Source organism: Bos indicus x Bos taurus, chromosome 15 (genome assembly GCF_003369695.1).
Source record: "Bos indicus x Bos taurus breed Angus x Brahman F1 hybrid chromosome 15, Bos_hybrid_MaternalHap_v2.0, whole genome shotgun sequence".
In the NCBI taxonomy this organism is placed as follows: domain Eukaryota; kingdom Metazoa; phylum Chordata; class Mammalia; order Artiodactyla; family Bovidae; genus Bos; species Bos indicus x Bos taurus.
Genome location: NC_040090.1, coordinates 56521899 through 56547155, shown reverse-complemented (window position 1 = coordinate 56547155; position 25257 = coordinate 56521899). Strand labels below are relative to the sequence as shown.

Below are 25257 nucleotides of genomic sequence, written 5' to 3'. Positions count from 1 at the left end.
GATGAGTAACATCTACTAACAAGGTGCTTATTGGTGTGCTGGGACAGTTAACAGCCTAAAAATCTCTCAGTTATGACCAGCGTTGATAAAAATGAGAAATAAAACTAAAAGAAAAGCAAGCCCACTTTCCACCAACAGAAAACTTACAAAAGGAAGAATCACACAAATCATCTAGTCCTGCCACACAAAACCTCTTTTATTCTAGGGTGGAGACTAAGGGCCCCAAACGAACCTATTTGAGTATTTTGCTACTTTAACCCTACTGAAGCCCATGGATAGGCTTATTAAGAAAAAGTCTGAGAGAACTGGACAAAACAGTTTAAAAAAAAAAAAAAATGAGTAATCATCTGCTACTGCTGTCATTTCAGTCATGTCCGACTCTGTGCGATCCCATAGACTGCAGCCCACCTGGCTCCCCCGTCCCTGGGATTCTCCAGGCGAGAACACTGGAGTGGGTTGCCATTTGTTTCTCCAATGCATGAAAGTGAAAAGTGAAGGGGAAGTCGCTCAGTCGTGTCCAACTCTTAGCGACCCCATGGACTGCAGCCCACCAGGCTCCTCCATCCATGGGATTTTCCAGGCAAGAGTACTGGAGTGGGGTGCCATTGCCTTCTCCAAATCATCTGAAAATATACTTATAAATAAGCAGTTATTTAAAATCAAGAATTTCATTGACGCACTCTAGAATACTGTTCCACACAATAAGTATGCCCTGCTAGATCAGCTCCATTCACCAGACTTGAAGTTTCTCTGCTTTACATTTCTTTAATACTCACAAGATCCTAAAGTTGGTTCCTGCATGAGACAGACATGACAGAAAATCCCAATGCTAATATCAGACTATAAGAATTTTTAATGTTACCAGAGATGAGGTTATTCAGCCATGTTACCTGGACTTCACCCAAGTCATATCCTTTGAATCGATCTACTATTGCATGACACAGGAGGCAAACAAGTCAAGTGCAGGTGAGAAATCAAGGTAACTAAACTGAATTCCATTACAGCACTTTTAGGTAGTATCTTTCTCACTATCTGCTTGGACTTCAGCTGGGTGCCAGCATGATTTCTTGATGCCTTTTCTACCACCTACCATCTCTCTGTGTTTTCTGCATTAAAAGACTGTGAGGAAAATGCTATGCTTTTCTAGAGATATCCAAGACTATAAAATGAGAGGGTTTTTTTTATGACATTTAGTATGTCAAGTCAGAACTAGACATAATAAGTATGTCATATCCTAGGAAAAGCTCTTTAGCAAGTAATACTCCCAAATCATCTCTACTTTGCAGGCTCTTAGAATGCATTAAATGTTTAATAAGTTAAATGAATGTTCTTTACAGGATAGCAAGGACTTTTACTAAAGGAGATTACAAGGCTTCCCAAACTGGTATTATATTTAAGAATGTTCAACACTGGCCTTCCAAATGTACTTTAAGTACTATAAAGCTATAATAATTAAAGCTATACAGTATCAAAGAAAGTAAAGAGAGCACAATCAAACTGAAGTATCTGGAGATTTTGTAGACAAAGTAGCTTTTTAAATCAAAAGGGAAAAGATAGATTATTTAATAAATTTTATTGGGACAATAAACTACTTGTTCAGTCGGGAAGTCGTGCCGGACTCTACAGCCCCATGGACTGAAGTACACCAGGCTTCCCTGTCCTCCACTATCTCCTGGAGTTTGCTCCAATTCATGTCCACTGAGTGGACTAAAAGAAAAGCAAGCCCACTTTCCACCAACAGAAAACTTACAAAAGGAAGAATCACACAAATCAGCTAGTCCTGCCACACAAAACCCCTTTTATTCTAGGGTGGAGACGAAGGGCCCCAAACGAACCTATTTGAGTATTTTGCTACTTTAACCCTACTGAAGCCCATGGATAGGCTTATTATCACACAGCTTATCACTGAGTGATGCTATCTAACAATCTCATCCTCTGCCACCCTCAAACTAGACATGTGGGGGAGAAAAAGATAGATTCACTCATTCAATAAGTGGAGGGCCTATCACTGGCAAGCATGGTGCTGGATACTGAAAATAAGAACAAGGGAAAAAACTGCACACTCCATCACCCTCAAGGAGCTCCCAGTCAAGGGAAAGAAGAAAGTCAATAATAACAACAAAAACGAATGTAAAATCACAACTCCAATAAATTCCACAACTGATTCCCTTTTCACTTGGTTTAAACCAAAATGCATTCCAGATGAAGCAAAGATCTAAATTTAAAAACAAAACCATAAAAGTAGTTGAAGAAAACATGGGTAAATATTTTCACAAGATTAGGATGAGAAAGAAAATGAGAAGCCAGAAAGTATAAAACATAAAAATCTAATGTACTGTAAAATGTAAACATGAAAATATTTATAGTTTACAGTAAAAAAAAAAAAAATACACACACGTACACACTGTCAAGACAAACATAGAAACATCAGTATCAGTTCAGTCACTCAGTTGTGTCCAACTCTTTTCGACCCCATGGACTGCATCATGCCAGGCTTCCCTGTCCATCAACAAATCCCAGAGCTTGCTCAAACTCTTGTCCACTGAGTCAGTGATATCGTCCCCTTCTCCTCCTGCCTTCAATCTTTCCCAGCATCAGGGTCTTATAGGTAACTAATTTCCCTAATATTCAAAAAGTTATGCACATTTTCTTTAAATATTTATTTTTATTTATTTATTTGGCTGCTGCAGGTCTTAGCTGCAGCACATGGGATCGGGTTCCCTGACCAGGGATGAAACCTGGGAGAACTCCCTACCTGGAGAGCTCAGAGTCTTAGCCACTGGATCACCAGGGAAGCCCAGCTATGCACATTAACAAGAAAAAGCCAAAAGCCCAACAGAAAACTAACCAAAGGATACAAATAATTCCAAGAAAAAATATGAAGAGCAAATAGATAAATGATAGTCAAATTTAGTAATAATAAATAACTCTTACAAACTAAGATGACATTTTCTTACCTGTTAGACTGACTCCCTAAAAAATGGCTGGTTGCCAGGGTTTAAAGAGGATAGAAGAAGCACTTCATACATACTCTCCATTGAGTGAATTAGCCTGGCCTTTCTTGGGCAATTTGGTAACACTAATAAAATTTTAAGCTCTCATACTTTGACTCAGGCACTCCACCTCTAGTGACTTATTCTATTCAACTACTGAGAAAATGAAGAACTTAGTTTCTAACATTGTATATATCATAATGGAAAAGAACACACAACTTTTGGGAAGTTTAGTATAAAACTCTTGATTTTTAAAAACTAAACTAAATCTGAGATATGAGTCTTTTGGAAAATAAATAGTGCAAATAAACGGAATGGAAAAGAAACACTAGTACAAGTGCACAAATATAAATGTGCAACAACGGTTAAGTGACATATAATTTATATTTAAAAAAAAAAGCTGGAAACAACCCCAAACCTATCAAATAGGGTACTACTTAAATATAGTACATCCATAAAATGGAACACTCTGCAGCCATTAAAAAGATTGTGTCTAGGACAAAATGCACTGACATGACAAGATGTGGGAGATATTAACTTTAAAAATGAGTAGTAAAACCAGTATATAGAAAATAAACAACAAAGACATGCTGTACAGCACAGGGAACTATAGTCAGTAGTTTGTGATAACCTGTAATGGAAAAGAATCTGAAAAACTGGAATCAAGATTGCCGGGAGAAATATCAATAACCTCAGATATGCAGATGACACCACCCTTATGGCAGAGAGTGAAGAGGAACTCAAAAGCCTCTTGATGAAAGTGAAAGTGGAGAGTGAAAAAGTTGGCTTAAAGCTCAACATTCAGAAAACGAAGATCATAGCATCCAGTCCCACCACTTCATGGGAAATAGATGGGGAAACAGTGGAAACAGTGTCAGACTTTATTTTGGGGGGCTCCAAAATCACTGCAGATGGTGACTGCAGCCATGAAATTAAAAGACGCTTACTCCTTGGAAGGAAAGTTATGACCAACCTAGATAGCATATTCAAAAGCAGAGACATTACTTTGCCAACAAAGGTTCGTCTAGTCAAGGCTATGGTTTTTCCAGTGGTCATGTATGGATGTGAGAGTTGGACTGTGAAGAAGGCTGAGCGCCGAAGAATTGATGCTTTTGAACTGTGGTGTTGAGAGTCTTGAGAGTCCTCAAGAGAGGACTCTTGAGAGTCCCTTGGACTGCAAGGAGATCTGACCAGTCCATTCTGAAGGAGATCAGCCCTGGGATTTCTTTGGAAGGAATGATGCTAAAGCTGAAACTCCAGTACTTTGGCCACCTCATGCGAAGAGTTGACTCATTGGAAAAGACCCTGATGCTGGGAGGGATTGGGGGCAGGAGGAAAGGGGACGACAGAGGATGAGATGGTTGGATGGCATCGCTGACTCGATGGACGTGAGTCTGAGTGAACTCCGGGAGTTGGTGACAGACAGGGAGGCCTGGAGTGCTGCGATTCATGGGGTCGCAAAGAGTCGGACACGACTGAGCGACTGATCTGATCTGATATTACTAAATCACTCTGCTCTACGCCTGAAACTAACACTACATGTAAATGAACTACACTGCAATGTAAAAGACAAAAAATCCAAAGAAAACACAGGCAGTACATACTCTGACATCAGTCCTAGAAATATTTTTTGAATATGTCTTTTCAGGCAAACGATATACTTGATAAGGGGTTAATATCCAAAATATACAAAAACTCATACAATGCAACAGAAAGAAAACAAACAACCCAATCTAAAAATGGGCAGAGGATCTGAATAGAAATTTTTCCAAAAAAGACATACAGAAAGCCAACAGGTACATGAAAAGATGCTCAATGTCACTTATCATCATGGAAATGGAAAACAAAATCTCAATGAGATTTTACTTCACACCTGTCAAAATGGCACAACAAAAAGACAAAAAATATTAATAACAAGTGCTGATGGGGATAGGAAGAAAAGGGAACCCTCATTAACTGTTTATGGGGATACAAATGATACAGTCACTATGAAAAATAGTATGGAGATTTCTCAAAAAAATTAAGAGAACTCTACCATATGATCCAGCAATTCCACTTCTGGGTACTTATTTATCCAAAGAAAACAAAATCACTAGTTAGAAAAGATATAGGCACCTTTATGTTCACTGCAGCATTATTTACAATAGCCAAGATATAGAAGCAACCTAAGTGCCCATCAACAGATGAATGGAAAAAGACACAGTGTATATATATATATAGGAATATTATTATTCAGCTAAAGGAAAGGATGAAATACTGCTGTTTACAACATGGACAGACCAGAAGGTATTATGCCAAGTGAAATAAGACAGAGAAAGACAAGTACTATATGAGTTCACTTATAAATGGAATCTAAAACCTAAAACAAATGAATAAACATAACAAAACAGAAACAGACTCATAGATACAGAGAACAAATAGGTGGTTGCCAGAGAGGAAAAGGAGTAAAGCAAGAAGACAAATAGGTGAAGGAGATCAAGAGGTACAAGCTTCCTGCTGCAAAATAAATGAGTCAAGAGTATGTAACGTACAGTGTGGGAGACACTGTCTGTCAATAATTATGTAATACCTTTTGTATGGTGACAGATCTTACCTACACGGTGATCATGGTGATCATTTTGATATGTGTAGTAGTAATGAGTCACTATGCTGTGTAACAAGAATTACCATGGTATTGTAGGTCAATTATATTAATACTTCAAAAACAAACTCACAGAAAAAGACATCAGACCTGTGATTAGCCAAGGTAGGGGTAGGGAGAGGAGGAACTGGATGAAGGAAGTCAAAAGCTAAAAACTTCCAAGTACAAGATAAGTAAGTACTATGGATGTAATGTATAACATGATAAATATAACTAACACTGTTATACATTACATATGAAAGTTATTAAGAGAGTATATCTTAAGTGGGCCTTAGGAAGCATTACTACAAACAAATCCAGCGGAGGTGATGGAATTCCAGCTGAGCTATTTCAAATCCTAAAAGATGATGCTGTTAAAATGCTGCACTCTTTATCCAACAAATTTGGAAAACTCAGCAGTGGCCACAGGACTGGAAAAGGTCGGTTTTCACTTCAATCCCAAAGAAAGGCAATGCCAAAGAATGCTCAAACTACCTTACAATTGCACTCCTTTCACATGCTAGCAAAGTAATGCTCAAAGTCCTTCAAGCTAAGCATCACCAGTAAATGAACCAAGAACTTTCAGATGTACAAGCTGGATTTAGAAAAGGCAGAGGAACCAGAGATCAAATTGCCAATAGATGCTGGATCATAGAAAAACCAAGGGAATTTAAAAAAAACATCTGCTTCACTGACTATGCTAAAGCCTTTAACTGTGTGGGTCACAGCAAACTGTGGAATATTGTTAATGAGATGGGAATACCAGACCACCTTATCTGCCTCCTGAGAACCTGTATGAAGGACAAGAAGCAACAGTTAGAAATGGACATGCAACAAAGGACTGGTTCAAAACTGGAAAAGGAGTACATCAAGGCTGTCTACTGTCACCCTGCATATTTAACTTCTATGCAGAGTACATTGTACAAAATGCTGGGCTGGATGAATCACAAGCTGGAATCAAGATTGCCAGCAGAAATTTTAACAACCTCAGATATTCAGATGACACCACCCTTATGGCAGAAATTGAAGAGCAACTAGATGAAGGCGAAAGACAAGACTGAAAAAGTTGGCTTAAAACTCAACATTTAAAAAATGAAGATCATGGTATACAGTCCTGTCATTTCATGGCAAATAGATGGGGAAAATGTGGTAACAGTGTCAGATTTCATTTTCTTGGGTTCCAAAATCACTGCGGACAGTGACTGCAGCCACAAAATTAAAAGACACTTGCTCCTTGGAAGAATCAGTTCAGTCACTCAGTCATGTCTGACTCTTTGAGACCCCATGGACTGCAGCACGCCATTCTTCCCTGTCCATCACCAACTCCCAGAGCTTACTCAAGAACCCATGTCCATCGAGTCAGTGATGCCATCCAACCATCTCATCCTCTGTCGTCCCCTTCTCCTCCTGCCTTCAATCTTTCCCAGCATCAGGGTCTTTTCAAATGAGTCAGTTCTTCGCATCAGGTGGCCAAAGTACTGGAGCTTCAGCTTCAGCGTAAGTCCTTCCAGTGAATATTTAAGGACTGATTTCCTTTAGGATGGACTGGTTTGATCTCCTTGCAGTCCAAGGGACTCTCAAGAGTCTTCACTAGAACCACCAGTTCAAAAGCATCAATTCTTTGGTGCTCAGCTTTCTTTATAGTCCAACTCTCATATCCATACATGACCACTGGAGAAACAATAGCTTTGACTAGACGGGCCTTTGCTGGCACAGTAATGCCAATGCTTTTTAATCTGCTGTCTAGGTTAGTCATAGCTTTTCTTCCAAGGAGCAAGTGTCTTTTAATTTCATGGCTTCGGTCACCATCTGCAGTGATTTTGGAGCCCAAGAAAATAAAGTCTCTCACTGTTTCCACTGTTTCTCCATCTATTTGCCATGGAGTGATGGGACGGGATGCCATGATCTTAGTTTTTTGAATGTTGAATTTTAACCAAGCTTTTTCACTCTCCTCTTTCACTTTTATCAAGAGGCTCTTCAGTTCCTCATCACTTTCTACCATAAGGGTGGTGTCATCTGCATATCTGAGGTTATTGATATTTCTCCCGGCAATCTTGATTCCAGCTTGTGCTTCATTCAGCCCAGCATTTCGAATGATGTACTCTGCATATAAGTTAAATAAGCAGGGTGACAATATATAGCCTTGACGTACTTCTTTCTCAATTTGGAACCAGTCTGTTGTTCCATGTCCGTTTCTAACTGTTGTTTCTTGACCTGCATACAGATTTCTCAGGAGGCAGGTAGGATGGTCTGGTATTCCCATCTCTTTAAGAATTTTCCACAGTTTGTTATGATCTACAAAGGCTTTGGCGTAATCAATAAAGCAGAAGTAGATGTTTTTCTGGAACTCTCTTGCTTTTTCTATGATCCAACGGATATTTGGAAGGATAGCTATGACAAAAAAAGCAGAGACATCACTTTGCCAACAAAGGTCTGTATAGTCAAAGCCACAGTTTCTCCAGTAGTCGTATATGGATTCGAGAGTGGGACTATCAAGAAGGCTGAGCACTGAAGAATTGATGCTTTTGAACTGTGGTGTTGGAGAACACTCTTGAGAGCCCCTTGGACAGCAAGGAGATCAAACCAGTCAATCCTAAAAGAAATCAACCCTGAATATTCACTGGAAGGACTGGTGCTGAAGCTGAAGCTCTAATACTTTGGCCACCTGATGTGAAAAGCTTACTCACTGGAAAAGACCCTGATGCTGGGGAAGTTTGAGAGTAAGAGAAGGGGGCAGCAGACAATGAGATGGTTGGATGGCATCACTGACTCAATGGACATGAGTTTGAGTAAATTCTGGGAGATAGTGAAGGACAAGGACGCCTAGCGTGCTGCAGTTCATGGGATCACAAAGTGTCAGACACAATTTACAACTGAACAACAATATCCTAAGAGAAAGGATTTCACAAGGAAAAAAACTTTTCCATTTCTTTAACTTTTTAATCTATATGAGATGATGGATGTTCACTAAACTCATGGTGGTAATCATTTCACTAGGTACATAAATCAATTATGCTGTTCACCTTAAATTTACACAGCAATGCATGTCCATTAAATCTCAATAAAACTGTAACACTAAGTAAAAATTAAAAATAACCAGAAGAGTATGTGGCATGATCCCTTTTCAATGAAAAACATAAAATTCTAACATATGAATAGAAAAAATCTGGTTATAAAATGTGAACAATGTTCTCTCTAGAGAGAAGGAATGTTCACTTTTGACATTATACATTTTGGGTAGAGTCTGATTATTTCATAAGACACATATATCAGAGAGATACAAAGATTTTTTTTTGAAGAGACTCTGCAGCTGGGACTTCCCTGGCGGTCCAGTGGTTAAGACTCTGTGCGTCCACTGCAGGTGGCATGGGTTCTATCCCTGGTCAGGGAACTAAGATCCCACATGCCCTGAAACCAAAAAAAGAAAAAACAGAGTACCATACCACAGTGAGAAAATGGTTCAGAATGAACACAAACACATTCATAATAGAACACATAATTTCAGAGTTAGAATAACTTTACAAATAAAGAAACAAGAATATCAAAATTTTAAACTTTTGTGCTGCAAACAAAACCATCATGAAAGTGAAAAGACAACCTACGAGATGGGAAGGGATATCTGCATGTCATATATCTGATAAAGGACTTGTATCCAGAATACACAGACGTCTTACAACTCAACAATAAAAACAACAAATAACCCAACTAAAAACTGGGCAAGGAATCTAAACAGACACTTCAAAGATCTACAAATGGTCACTTAGCACATGAAAAGATGATCAACACTAGGAGTCATAAGAGAAATGCAAATCAGAAACCACAAGGAGCAGCCACTTCACATCAACGCGGATGATTAGATAAAAAAGAAAGAAAATAACAAGTTTCGGTATGCATGTGGAAAAACTGGAAGCTTCATACATTCCTAGTGGGAATGCAAAATGGTGCACCCATTTTAGACAACAGTTTGGCAATTCCTCAAAAAGATAAACATGGAATGTTTATGATACAGAAATTCCACTCCTTGGGCATATATGACCAAAGTATATGTCCAAGAGAAATGAAAACATATGTTCACACAAAAATTTGTACACAAATGTTCGTAACAGCACTGTTCATATTAGTCAAAAAGTGGAAAAATGCATATGTCATCCATTCATGAATGTACAGAATGCAATATATTCATACAATGGAATATCATTCAGCCATAAAAAGGAAGGAAATTCTGACATACGCTACAACATTGATGAAACTTGAAGACATGTTATATGAAAGCAGCCAGACACAAAAGGCCATATGTGATAAGATTCTATTTATATGACATGTCCAGAATGGGCAAATCTATAGAGACTGATTAGTGATTGATTAGGGCATGGGGAGAGAGGTTGAAGAGATAACAGTGACTACTAATGGGTGGCTTCTTCTAAGGGGAGTGAAAATGTTCTAAAATGGCTTGTGATGATGATTACACAACTTTGTGAATAGGCTAAAAGCAATGAATTGGGTGAACTGTACAGTATGTGAATTATATCTCAATAAAGCCATAGAAAACATATATACATTAAAAAGAAACTGGAAGCCCCGTGAGGTTAAGTGATGTGCCCAAAGAAAACTGCCAGGCTAGTAAAAACTGAAACTGGAAACACATGGGCTGACTCCTACAGCAATGGACAGTTTCCTTACTGCAACTGATTGGCCAAAAAGGTTCCCCCAAAGAGCTGGAAAAGCAGAAAATGCAACCCACTCCAGTGTTCTTGCCTGGAGAATCCCAGGGACAGGGGAGCCTGGTGGGCTGCTGTCTATGGGGTCACACAGAGTCAGACACGACTGAAGCGACTTAGCAGCAGCATAAGGAAAGGAAGAGTTTAGGTAACACAACTGAAATGTTGTTTTCAAATTTTAATGTGAATCCAAAATGGGTTCTTGGCCTAAAAAAATCTAACAACCACTGATAGAAGAGGTTGTGACTCAGTATAACAGTGCCCCTTTTACTGGGAGCTCAATTAGAGCAGGGCACGGGATGCAGCTGCTGGCTGAAAAGGAAGAAGGAAAATGAGATCAGAAGAGGCACGAGAGGCTGAAATCACCGGCCACTCTTGTGCATATGTCAAAGAGGTTAGTGAGTAACAATGCTTCAAACAAGTTTTATTATGGGGGGGGGGGGGGGGGGAGGGAAGAGGGGCTGTAAAATCCTATACAGAGATCTGAAAGTATCATCTGAAAATTGAATTACCTCCCCGAATTACTATACACATATAAGATATTTAGGTATAATGAACAGGGTCTCTCTGCAGCTGACTTGGACACAAAGATCATTGCTGGAATACAACTGCCCCGTTTGACAAGAATAACAATATCACTGTTGATGTAGAAATGGAAAGTAAGCCAAGAACATACCATCACTAAAAACATTATTTCAAGGGTTTAAAAAAATAAAGAGCTACCAAAAATAATCATCTATTGTCAGAACACTGCTTATGCAACATTAGAACATTCTGACAGAAGGAAAGGACAACAGGAGGCAGGAAGCAGAAAGAAGGAAGAAATCCTGCAGGTGCCCAACTAATCCTAACAAGAAACAGCTCTGAGCCTGCCTTCCACAATAACAATCTTGTTCCCGTGGTATATGAACCAAGATTTCTCTTGCCAGGAACAGAAAACAACTGACTACATGAAAATGTCAGCTTGTTCCATGAACACTACACTGGCAATGAACAGATACAAACCTTTCAAAAGACAAAGTTTTGGCTGTTTCCTCACCAAATTTTTAACATCGCTGGCCCACAGTCAAATTCAGTCCAGTTTATGCAAACTCTTAACACAAGTGGACAAAAATACCACGCTGCAGAATACACTATAAATAAAAGATTCTATAAAATATCTTGTCTTCAGATTTCTAACAATTTGGCTCATTTATAATTATAAAATTTGTATAGAAGCTCTCTTAACCCACCACCATCTCTCAACCAACCTGAAAAAAATAACTGATGCTTCCCCTTCCCTCTGTAAAATAACAAGCCCCAGCAATGCAAACCAGCCTCAAATTAACAGCCACTCATTCTAATCCTGGATATTCTTCCTGCTTCCATCCACTAAATTGCATGCTTACCAAGAATTAATTGTTTTCTTCCCAAATCTATTTATACCAGTTGCTCTTATTATTATAGGTATGCAATTTAATTAGCTATATAAACTGATGAGAAACCCAGGAGAAAAGAAAGACATGCTTCTTTGAAAATTAAGCTGAATGTTTAAAATGACTTGGTAAAGTCACATTACACGTGGATGCACGTGTGTTCAGTTGCTAAGTCATGTCCAACTCTTTGCAACCCCATGGACTGCAACACGCCAGGCTTCCCTGTCCTTCACTGTCTCCCGGAGTTTGCTCAAACTCCATTAAGTAGATGATGCCATCCAACCATCTCGCTCTCAATCTTCCCCAGCATCACAGTCTTTTCCAATGAAACAGCTCTTTACATCAGGTGGCCAAAGTACTAGAGCTTCAGCATCAATCCTTTCAATGAATATTCAAGGTTGAATCCCTTTAGGATTGACTGGTTTGATCTCCTTGCTGTCCAAGGGACTCTCAAGAGTCTTCTCCAGCACCACAGTTCAAAAGCATCAATTCTTCAACACTCAGCCTTCTTTACGGTTCAACTCTCACATCTGTACATGACTAATGGAAAAACCATAGCTTTGACTACCCGGTTCCTTATCAGTAAAGTGACGTCTCTGCTTTTTAATACACTGTCTAGGTTTGTCATAGCTTTTCTTTCAAGGAGCAAGCATCTTTTAATTTCATGGCTGCAGTCACCATCTGCAGAGATTTTGGAGCCTAAGAAAATAAAGTCTGTCACTTTTTCCATTGTTTCTCATTTCTTAGTCATGAAGTGATAGGACCAGATGCCATGATCTTTGTTTTTTGAATGTTGAGTTTTAAGCCAGCTTTTTCATTCCCCTCTTTCACATTCATCAAGAGGCTCTTTAGTTCCTTTTCACTTTCTGTCATTAGAGTGGTGACATCTGCATATCTGAAGTTGTTGACATTTCTCCTGGCAATCTTGATTCCAGCTTGTGATTCATCCAGCCTGGCAATTAGCACTATGTACTCCACATAGAAGTTAAATAGAAGATACACAGCCTTGATGTACTCCTTTCCCAATTTTGAACCAGTCCATTGTTCCATGTCTGGTTGTTGCTTCTTGATCTGCATCCTGGTTTCTCAAGAGGCAGGTAAGGTGGTCTGGTATTCCCATCTCTTTAAGAATTTTCCAGTTTGTTGTGATCCACACAGTCATAGGCTTTAGCGTAGTCAATGAAGCAGAAGCAGATGTTTTTCTGGAACTCTCTTGCCTTTTCTATGATCCAACAGATCTTGGCAATTTGATCTCTGGTTCCTCTGCCCTTTCTAAATCCAGCTTGTACATCCGGAAGTTCTCAGTTCACGTACTGTCAAAGCCTAGCTTGAAGGATTTTGAGCATTACCTTGTGTTTTTTTAATGCAACAAGTGTAAAATATGGGGACAAGAGGGAGAGAGAATCAAAAACTCAAGAGTCTATGTTCAAAATGCTTCATAAAATGCCTTTAAATTGCTACTCTGCTTTAAAAAAGCAAAATAAAACTGGAAATCATAAATGATGAACTATGGGTATGTTTAACACAAATAAGATGGCAGAACTCTAATCAAGATATCAATATACACAGAAAGGCCTATAGCAAAAGATTAGCAAACATGTTTCTTAGACAAACTGCAAAGAAAAAGAGGGGAAATCTATAAAGTAAAACAAATAATTCTTTTTAAAAATATAAAACTTAAGGGACATCAATCAATTATAAAGTATGGACTTTATTTAGACCCTGATTCAAACAAACGAGTGGTTAAAAAAGAAAAAAAACTAAATGTGTGTGTATATATATTGTATATATATGACAATCAGAGAAATTTAACACTAATTTGATACTTAATGACACCAGGGAATTATTAATTGTTTTAGGTAGGATAATAGTACTGGGGTTATATTTTTTTGGAAAAAAAAAAACCTCCTCTACTTAGAGATACATGCCAAAACATTTACAGATGAAATAAGATTTTGGGAATTGCTTCAAAATAAACTAGGGAGAAAAGAGAGGCTGGAAGTGATATGTGCGAAAGACTGACTGTGAGGTGATTAACTGCTTTTAGTGGGTGGTAGGTTAATGAGGGGTTCATCATATGATTCTTTTTACTTTTGCTTACGTTTAAAATTTTGCATAATGAACACTTTTTAAAAAAGACTAGTGGATTAATGCATATTTACATTTTAAATAAAATATTAAAAGTATATATATCATTATTTCTGACTTCCTTGCTTCATTCATTTCTTTCCCCTAATTAAGATAATCATAACCCAAACTTATTGTATTAAAGGCCTTCTACTGGAGATAAAAGGGCACATTGTCAGATGCTCAAAATACAGCAGTGGGTACACCCAAACACTGTAAGAACAATAGTCCATATGGCCCAATTACCACTGAAAACCTCTTAAATAACATATAAAGTACAGTAAGTACAACAAATCCAGACATCATGAGACTGGTGCATCACCACATTTATTTACATAATTATTTCCTTAATCATTTCCTTTATCATCTTTTTACCATTAAAAAAAAGAGAGGAGTAATTTACAATTTTCATCAATCTCAGAAATTCTCCCTCAGGTCTACCAAAAAAGTTATTTAAAAATCAAAGATTCAGGTAATCAGAATCTCTTTCTCATCAACCTTTCTTTTTGCCTTCAACAGCTCCTCCAATTTAAGTTTATACCTTTTTGTGAAAGATTAGGAGAGAATGATGATTCATAAAAAACAACTTAAAAGATTAGAGTCACAGTTTTTTCCTTCCTCGTCCAGGTTTGGTTCAGAACAACGACGAGGCAGTAGCTCCAGCCCTCTTTTAATGGGTTCCACATCTATCGCCCAAGGTTTACAGGTGCAGCAGGGAGTAACAGTCCTGCCTTCCAAGAAAACAAACGCAGAAGAGGAGACAATAAAGAAAAAAAAACTTCTGGTGGGCTAACCCTGGCACAGCCTTTCTGGAAAGCAATGTGCCAATATATGTATCAGCATATTCTCTCGCCAGTAATTTCACATCCAACCATCTATCCTGAGCAAAAAATCAGAAATGCATCAAAGATTCATACACAAAAATGGTCACCACAGCAAATTTCTGAAGTGAAAAACTGGGAAGAATCTTAAAATATGAAAAAGGTCAAAAAATAACAGCAATCATACAATGGCAAAGGTCCGTATACAAAGGTCTCTCTAGTCAAAGCTGTGGTTTTTCCAGTAGTCATGTACGGATGTGGGAACTGGACCACAAAGAAGGCTGAGCACTGAAGAACTGATGCTTTCAAACTGTGGTACTAGAGAAGACTCACTGGAAGGACTGATGCTGAAGCTGAAGCTCCAATACTTTGGCCACTTGATGCAAAGAGCCGACTCACTGGAAAAGACCCTGATGCTGGGAAAGATTGAGGGCAGGAGGAGAAGGGAGCAACAGAGGTTGAGATGGTTGAATGACATCATCAACTCAATGGACATGAGTTTGAGCAAATTCCAGGAGATGGTGAAGGACAGGGAAGCCTCGTGTGCCGCAGTCCATGAGGTCGAAAAGAGCTGGACACAACCGAGGGACTGAACAACAACAACAATACAATGGCAAAGTGCACATCCATTAAAATTGATGTTTACAAATAGTTTCGAATGATGAGAAAATACCTATAATGATAAGGGGGAGGAATAAAATAGAGTATCAGTATGATCCTAATTATATTCTGCAAAAAATTAATAACTATTGCCTGTGGGTGACAGGATGATGGGTGATTTTTTTCCTTCTGCTTCTTATAAGTTTCCCCAATTATAAATGGAAAAAAAATAGAGCAAGGTGGTAGAAGAGAGCCCATAATAATAAGTAATTGGGTTGAAATAAGACAATTTACACTCCAGACCTCTTGTAGTCCACCTCTATCAGGTCTGAGCTGCAAGCATTCAACTGCTCCTTTACCTGAACACTTTGCCCACTCCAAGAAGAATAACATCCTCTTGTCTTCTAGTATCAGTAGTTGCTACTTTTTGCCTACAGATAACACAAAAAGTACTACAAATATCATATATTAATGCATATATATGGAATCTAGGAAGACCGTATGGATGAACCTATTTGCAGGGCAGCAATGGAGACGCAGACATAGAGAAAAGTCTTATGGACACGGGCAGCGGGGAGGAAGGAGAGGGTGGGACAAAAGGAGAGAGTAACATGGAAGCATATACACTACCATATGGAAAACAGGTAACGAATGGAAATTTGCTGTATGACTCAGGGAACTCAAACCAGGGCTCTGTGACAACCTACATGGATGGGAAAGGATGGGAGGTGGGAGGGAGGTTCAAAAGGGAGGGGACATATATATACCAATGGCTGACTCATGTTGATGTATTTTGAAAGTCGCTCAGTCGTGTCCAACTCTTTGTGACCCCATGGACTTATACAGTCCATGGAATTCTCTAGGCCAGAATACTGGAGTGGGTAGCCTTTCCCTTCTCCAGGAGATCTTCCCAATCCACATTACAAGCGGATTCTTTACCAGCTGAGCCACAAGGGGAGCCCAAGAATACTGGAGTAGGTAGCTGATCCCTTCTCCAGTGGATCTTCCCAACCCAGGAAATGAACCGGGGTTTCCTGCATTGCAGGTGGATTCTTTACCAACTGAGCTATCAGGGAAGCCCGACGGTGATGTATGGCAGAGGCCAACACAATACAGTGAAGCAATTATCCTTCAATTCAAAATAAATAAATTTTTTTTTAAATACTACTTGAATTAATTCATTAAAGGTAAGGCCCAATAAAAGTAACTCCCTGAAATTAAGGACCAGTGACAGAAAAATACCAGTTGCTTTAATCAGATCACCTAGTATACAGAACAAGTGGGAACCCCAGCAAACAGTACGAAGTTACTTCAGGAAACGCCAGCAGGAGGAGGCAGACAGGAGGGCCTGCGAAGAAAAGCTCCAAGGCAGAAGAGGAAAAACAAGGTGCTGGCCGACTACGCTGACTGCCCCTGTGCGACCCTCGCAAGGCGGTGACCCACGGGGAGCCTGGGTATGAAAGAACTTTCCCCTTCAAATAAGGGACTTGAGTGTAAATTGCAGGATTTAGTGAAATTAGACTGAACTTATTAATAATGAAAGTTTGAAATATGCCAAAAATAACTTGCCCAGAAAGGCGGTAAAATCTCTTTACCTAGAGATTTGTGAGAAAAAAGTAGAAAATTACTTTCCTTTAACATCTTAACTGGAGATAGAAAATTTCAGTAATAAAACTCTAAGATGCATTAAGAGTATTAAAAAAATTAAGTCAGCTCTCTCTTGTTTTTAATCCTTACATTTATTCCCTAAATGAATATTTACCAGCATCATAGTAGGCACTGGGCACACAGCAGCAAACACCACCTTAAAACGCCTGCCTCGTGGAAGTGACGTTCAGTTACCACAGTGTGTGCCTCCTGACAAGCCCTAAAAGTTAGATATTTTCTTCTTTTAATTTTTAAGTAAAATGATTTTTAGAAATTTCAAGCATGTGACAACACTGCCAGAAAACAAACAGCACCTAGCATTTGGACTGATCGAGAGAAGCCCTTAATAAATACTAGAGACATAAAACTAACAAAACTGTGTGGATGAGGCACTGAGGCGGCAGGAAGACAACTTCACTACATACAAGTCTGCACTTTTTTAATTTTGTGCCATCTATCATTCATTCCTAGTTTTTGATAAACAATTTTTTAAAAGTTTATTGGCTGGGTGGATGGAATGAATTAAATGAAACTCTCCTTCTCCAAAAATTCAGTCTCAAGAAATGTGCTAAGGAAGCCTAAAATTTTGCATTCAAGTTTTCTGGAGGGAGCAAAGAGAAGTAAAGCATACTACTGGTAAGTACAGACTGAAACTAGCTGAAACGAGGCAGAAATTTGAGGATTTCTCAGAAATTCCAAACCAAAACCTAAATATAGTTTAAGATAACTGGCCAAAAGTATCCAACTGAGTGAGCCCAGCCTACACAGTGGAGCTTACACAGGCGATGGGTTTGAGTCTCCTTCCTTTTCAGTTTCTGGGAAACGAGGCTGAGTATTTGCAACCTGATTCCTAAGTCTCTGAGACAGTAAATTCTGAGATGAAATACTTACCAGTGTGGCTAAAGACTCCTGGTCTACTGTGGATCACACACCTCCTAAACAGAAATATGACATAACTATGCCACAGTTCATCCAACAGTTTTGTCCTCAGCTGATGGAATTTTTAACTCTAAACAGATCCAAAAGAAACTCTTTCAAGCTAATACATCCAAAACTATTGAGGGCTTTTCAAAGACACTGCCAAAGCCATTTACTTAACAGTATTTATTACATTGGAACAAAAGTCCATGAGAATGTGTCTAATTTTCACCCTCTGGATGCTATCAGTCATCCATAGCCAGCATGACTATACTATTATGCCAGAAGGAACCAGTCTATTCACTGTTAGAAAGTAGAAGGCAGGGACTCACCTGATGGGTGAGATCATTCACCTGCGGAGCAGGCCAGAGCTTTCAGCTCAGAAACTAGAACCACGTAAGGGCAGCTCTACATAAATGGTCCTCTTGGCCCTCACCTGTATCATCAATGTATGTATCTTGGTGACCAGTTCTCTTCATGAGTTATAAGATGGCACCATCCCCTGGAAACTGGTAGTGATTTGGTAAATAGAGAGTCCATCTGAGAAAGGTACCTTCAAAGACAGACCAGACCAACCCAACACAGCAAAAGTATAATTACTCATATTCCCTGGGTGTGAGCTAGATACAGTGGCAAAAGAAAACTATATAAGGCAGACTGTGTTTATGGTCATTGCTTTTTCTGTGCTTATTTCTCTCTTTTTACTTCTTCAGCATTTTTTAAGTCTTTACTGAATTTGTTACAATACTGTTTCTATGTTTATTGGTTGTGAGGTATGTAGGATCCTAGCTCCCTGACCAGAGACTGAACCCACATCTCCTGTGTCTCCTGCATGGCAGGTGGATTCTTTACTGGCTGAGCAAAGTCTGAGATTTTAAGTTCATCTTTCCAGACTCTGAAAAAAAGAGGAGAGGGAAATGGCAACCCACTCCAGTGTTCTTGCCTGGAGAATCCCAGGGACGAGGGAGCCTGGTGGGCTGCCGTCTATGGGGTCGCACAGAGTCGGACACGACTGAAGCGACTTAGCAGCAGCAAGATCTTTTTTTAGTGCTCCCCAAATAGACAACTATTTGTTGGCTGATCACGTTTACTTTGTATGTAAAATGTATGCCATTCTCTTATAGTGTGAAAGAACAGAAGTTGTTAAAATTTAACACCTCCCCTATCTGAAGAAATGAATCAGAAGAAGCTTTTTTACCCTAAGCCATAAATACCCAAAATGACTTTTTAAAGACATAAGTCAGATAACGTCAGTGCTCTGCCTTGATATCCCCTGAGGTCAATCCCTTATTTCATACCCAATTTCATAAAATGGCCTGTAAGACCCGTATGATCTGGCCCCTATCTAACCTCCTGATCTCAATTCCTTACCATCCCTTCTCTCACTGGTTAAGCTCTTAGGCATCCTGACCTTGGGTCTAATCTTTAGACAAACCAAGTTCATTTCTACCCAAAGGCCTCTGCACGTGCCATTCCTTCTTCCTAATCTTCCCAAACTGGCTCTTTCTCATTATTCAGGTGATCAGCTCAAATATCACCACCCTGGAAAGGCCCTCCCTGACACTGGATGTGAAGCAGCACCCTGCCCCAGACACTCTCTAGCCCATTTATTTTTTTCATAGTATTTGTCACTATATAAAGTTATTTGTTTACATGCTTCTCATCTGTCTCCTCCCATAAGAAAATAAGTTCCAAGAAGGCAATAGCTTTTTTTCTCTCTCATTCATGGGGTATTCAAGAGCCAGAGCAGAACCCTGGCACAAAATTTGCATTCAGTAAATACTTGCTGAATGAATGAATGGATAACAGAAAAGTTCCATTACTATGCAGAGAGGTTTTAGGTGTTTTTTAGACTTACAGAGACACTGGTAGAAAGAACGCATATCTTTTTCTTTCCAGAGCATCCATTTTGTTCTCTTTTATGCCACGAACTAGAAAACATTAGCCAGACTGATGCCTGGAAAATGAAAACAGCACTTCTGGCACAGAAATAACTAGTCTGGGCACCTCTGGCTTGAGCCAGATCTCTGACTTTCTAGGGAGCTGGCACCAAAGTCAAAATGTTAAACAGCTTTGATGCTGAAAAGTGGAATGCTGGTATTTTGACTCTGGAGAAACTAGTCCAAATCATTCTTAGCTCTTCACAAAGTTTCAACACATCTCTATCAAAATGAAGTTAGTCATCTTTCAACAGTCATTTCTAGATTATCCAGAGATGGAACTATTCTCCTCCAACGTAACTAATATTCATCTTTAATTTCAATTTCTTTTTGACATAATTCTCTTTTCTATTTACTAATGAATCTTGTTTTCAGCCTGCTGACGAGCACAAGCATCATCCTTAGAGTAAAAACAATACTATTAGCCCGCTTTGAGCTGCTCTTCTCATGGAAATGAGTGCGCTAAACCACATGGCACACAAATGCGTCCTGGCTGATCAGTATTTGGAATGGGGTCATGGGGCAAAATGTTTCCTCTGCGTAATATCTAAAGTTAAGAATCCTGACCTTGGCCTTCTAAGTAGCACACCCTGCACCCAAGTGCAAATGTGTCCTTAGGCTTGTAGGAATATTTCTTCATACTCTCCATGAAATTTAAGGAGTTCTCTGGAAAAAACACTGCAAACTCTGCTCTATCACCAATGTGACAAAGTGTAGCTATACAAACACCCTGAGTATTCAAGGCAAACCAAATAAAAGCCAGTATTAGTCACAGTTTTCATTAGACAAGTCTCCTAAGTGTCTGAAAAATTTAATGGGAAATTATGTTTTTAAATGTCAATTTCATGAAATTAGCCCAAAGTCCACAGGAATTAAATCTACTCTCTCAAAGAGGCACCTGAAATAATAGCAAACTATTTTTTTACCCTGAAATCACATCATCAGGATAACATCTACCTACAAAACTGTTCCAAAGGGGGTGAAAAGCAAACAAGGGGAACCATGTCTTACTCATCTTTGTTCCAACAGTATCTGAGGATGAAGATGAAGAAGATGGTGATAACATTTACCATATGCCTACTAGGTGCCAGGCACATTTGTTCTCAAAGTTTCACATATATTATTTTATCTTCAGAACACCCTAATTTGTGAGCAAAGTATTGATACTATTGTCATCTCACTTTATACATGAAGAAATCCAAGCACAGACAGGTTAAATTACCTGTAAGTAGCAGAAGACCCAAACCCAGTCAGTCCCATCCAAAGCTCAAGCTCTTCCCACGAACCAATAAACACGCAAGTGATGTACATTTATTGAAATACATTTTTAAAGTATTTGACCAATGGCTTTTATAGTCATGGATACTTTCTTTTTAATGCATACAAAATATACCTACTCTCTGTTCCCATTCATTCACCCAGTGAAGGTATAATTAGGCACAGGCAACCCACTATAAACAACTGACAATAGAAAATCTTTTTTTTTTCAATCTTCTAAATACTTCATAGTGTCCTACCAAAAGAAGAGGACCAGAGAATCTCAAACCAAGGCTCCTCCACAAAAGGGAACTCAAAGAAGGTGGGACAAAGACAGCCAGGGTGAGCTGCTGACCAAAGTATGTCACAGACGCACATTCTCTCCTGGTAACTGCTCTGCAGTGGCGCTGTAAGCACTGCAGTGCTGCCAATATTAAGTCTGAGCTCATGAATGCCGTGCTGCAAAAGTCACCAACAACAGAACAGGAAAATACTTCCCGTTCTCTACTTGTTTTATTCAGCCCAGGGTCCTGATCTAGGAGGTTGGAGAGTTAACAGAATTTGGGAAAGGGCCAGCTTTACCACTTACTGTTGGACGGAGCATGGTAGCTTGGTCAATAAATAAAGTTTACTTTAGCCTCTTAGTCTGTGGAATAGGTAGTGTGTGTGAGAAAAGATGACCATAAATATCTCTCTAATGTTCAGAAAACACCTACTACCTAACCTCTTTCAAACACCACAAATATCATCTGAATTACCTGAGTCTGATGGTTATATATGGTTATAGGAAAAACCCAGACCATTCAGTGGCTGACAGGGAGCAGAAAGAAAAAAAAAAAATCACATACCTCTAAAAGACAAACAAATGAACAAAAAGATACATCCTGAAAACAGAAGAGGAAAAAAAAATAGGTGAAAATAGGTGATTCTCTTTGGTTCCAAGTTACCTGACTACAGAAGTAAGATAAACGCTGCAGTGCACAGGAGAAAAATCTCTCTACCTGAGTAACTGAACAGCAGCTTCTGCAACTGCCAATACCCAGGCACCTTCCTCGCCATTATATAACCAAACCCTGGCCTTAATAGGCCATCATACCGTACGTCAACAGTTGTTAGACACATCTGAGCTGCAAGCATCTGAGAAACCTTTCCAAAGTGGATTCAGATAAGCAAGAAGCAGGCCAAAATATGTTCATCATTTACCCAGAGCACATGACAACTCCTTGTGAATTAAGCTTCACGCGTGTCGGCAGAGTAATTTAAGAAGCAAGAGAGAGGGTGCCTATAACTAGGAAATTGCACACTGCTACAGAAACACAAATGAGTGCTGGTGTGGTCCCGTCACACATGCAACTCATTGTCCAAGCCATTTCAGCCTCATTCAAGATTTTGAATATTTCCATACATAGGAATTGCATAACTGCCGACCACAAATGATCAAAGATAAAACCCAACATAAACAGTGACGCCGGTTTATAAACAAGCTGATGTTTAAAATGCTGCAGTCCTAAAGGATACCAACAACTTAGAGAAAAACTTAGACACACACACACACTGGAAAATTAGAAAGCGGGCAGACCAGCCATAATTAGCCACTGGCTTTGCTGACTACTGAAGATAGAAATGTCTCCATTATGTATAAAGCCAAGAATCAACTGTTTGCAATTACATTTACAAAAACATTGAACCCTCTGTCCCAGATTTTTTTAATCATTATTTTGGTGTATCCAAGGGCTGGGCGATACAGAATTCTTTAAATCATAGATACCATAAACCAGGCAGCCAATTAAGTTCATAGAGTCCATCCCCCAGAGGTCAGAGCAAAATAATCACAGAAGCCCAAGTGATTACTTAGGTGGGAGGGGGAGGGTGTGGAAAAGGAAATACCAAAACAAGGAACAAGGCTGGAACAATTAGAGTTGTTTGTAAATATAGATTTGTCTTGGCTAACTGTAAATGCAATAGGAAACATTCAGAGGGGCAGGGATGCACCAGAGTCTTGGTTAAGTCTACTCCGTGTCAGGGTCTGAGGGTAGCATCAGGAAACCTTGGGACTCTGGTATCTCATTCAGCTCAGACCTGCAGACTTGAGGCCTTCTGATAAAAACTGAAAAAAAAAAAAAAAAAGGCTGAAGGGGGCCCCCCCCAAAAGGAAGTGAAACTGACCAATCAATTTTCCACAGCCAGCCACCCACCCCACAACCCTGGTAAAAAGGGCCCTTTAGAGTCTGACAGAAAGGAGGGAAAAAGGAACTTCAGGTCATAAGTAAGAGGGAGAGAAGGCAGAGATAAGTCACTGCCTTCTGAAAACAACAGACTGCCATACAAGCGAAAACAAGGACCAAAGACTGGGCTGAGGAGGTGAGGGGAATTGATGTGGCTTTGGTAGGAAGCAGCAGCAGCTGTAAGGGTTCTTCATCGAGCTGAGGGAAACACAAATTGCAGTTTTAAATATAATGAATGACTTCACCGAAAGTGTTCATTCAAGTGAGAGATGGAGCAAAGAAAGAAATCTGAAGTATAAATGGGTTCTGGGAGTCCTATCAAAACCAAGCAGTTCCTCCTGGTGTCTTCACTGCCAAGACTCCCAATGAAGAAGGCCACAGGAAAGAACTAACCATATTTCCTCCAAAAACGAATTTTGTAGGTAAAATTTTAAACGTGTACGATATGGCTTCCTAATTGACCTTGCCAATTTCACCACCACTGCTCCACAAATCCCTTGGGAACCAAAGGGCCCAATGAGTGTCCGGATTCTTCACACACCTCCCCAGTCTCCAGGCGCCCTCCCCCACCACCACTGACAGCCCACCCTAGGTTCTGTAAACTGTATGGTTCTGGACCCTCCGACAACTAAATATAACCAGCAATCCAGCTCTCCCGAATTGTTTAACCCCTGATTACCTAGGGCCACTACAAAGCAGGGGTACCCCTGGGTCTCTGTTCCCTGACCCCTTTCCTGTGGAAAAGCAAAGTAATTTTTTTCCTCCTTATTTCCCCATTTTTTTCATCGCCGGCTCCAATAATCTTCTCTGTCCTGTCTCTCATTCCCACCATCTAGCAGTCTTGGGCGACCAAATGCTGCCTGGTGCCGCTGTCATAAGGTACCAGGTCCCTCATACCTTCCAGTACCTTGTACCCCCACTCAAGACCCCAGCCATCCTTCTTCCCCTCAAAAGCCCACCCGTGTCAGTTTCACCCTTGTTTTCCCCCATCCTCCTGGTCCATATTTCCTATTCCCCTGCCCTCATTCCCGCAGGATTTCCTAATTTCTGGTTTCAGAGGCTTCTTAGCTTACTGTCTCCTGGCTCCGGGAGAGTTCCAAACGTCTTTCTCATCACCCCTGCTACGACCCTCCGCACAGCCCGGGGAGCCCCCTGCCCATCCCCGGCTCTCTAGTTCCCCAGGTCCCGGCGCTCAGTGGCCGCTTTGCGCCCCCTCTGCTGTGCAGTTACCCTCTCCCGGGCCCCACGGTGCCCCCCGCCTCCTGCTCTCTCTCTCCTCACTCTTGCCCGATAACCCCCTACCCGCTTCCCTGTTCCCAACGCACTCCCGAGCCCCGCTCGCGGCGCCGACCCCTCCACCTCGGTGTCGCGGGGCTCCCCTTCCCCCGCCACACTCGGACGGTCCCGGGCCGCGCAGCCCCGCCGCCGCCGGGTCCCGCCGCGCCACTACCTTGGCCTTAGTGACGAGGTGCGTGGCCCGCTTGACCACCGCGAAGTTGCCCTTGCCGATGGTGCGGTCGATCTCGTAGTAGCCGATGCGGGCAGGCACCGGCCCGCGGGAGGCCGGGGCTGGGGGACGCGGCGGGCCAGCCGCCGGGGGGACAGCAGCGGGGGCGGCCGGGGGTCCCGGGGCGGGCGGAGGCAGCAGGCGGCCGGCCGGCCCGGCTCCCCCCGCTCCGGCCCCGGCAGCCCCGCCAGCTCCGCTCGCCGCCGCCGCCGCCATCTTGTTGTGCAGTGAAACCTCCGGGGCCGCGGGGAGCCGGCGGTGGGGGGGGGGGGGGGGGGGGAGGGAGAGGGGGCGGGGGGGGCGGGAAAAGAGGTGGGGGGGCGGTGGACGTCACTCCAGGAGGCGGAGCGCCCGCGCCGCCGGGGCCGGGAGCCATGGCAACCTGTCGTCACGTGCCGACGCGCGTCACTGCCCGGAGCCATGGCAACCATGACCTCACCGGCTAGCTCGTCCTTCCCGCGTGGGCCCG

The 25257-nt window shown here is 40.9% G+C and overlaps 1 protein-coding gene across 4 annotated transcripts in view; it reads right to left on the bottom strand.

Moving 5' to 3' along the window:
- Positions 1–25025, bottom strand: part of SIK3 (SIK family kinase 3) — a 266041-nt gene extending 241016 nt beyond the window's left edge. For 3 of the 4 annotated variants that reach the window (XM_027563646.1, XM_027563649.1, XM_027563650.1), the window contains exon 1: positions 24732–25025. In XM_027563646.1, coding sequence (XP_027419447.1) covers positions 24732–25004 — 273 coding nt within the window. In that variant the 5' untranslated portion in view covers positions 25005–25025. The remainder of the gene's footprint in view (positions 1–24731) is intronic. The other variant, XM_027563647.1, reaches the window with a different exon arrangement.
- Positions 25026–25257: the final 232 nt, after the last annotated feature.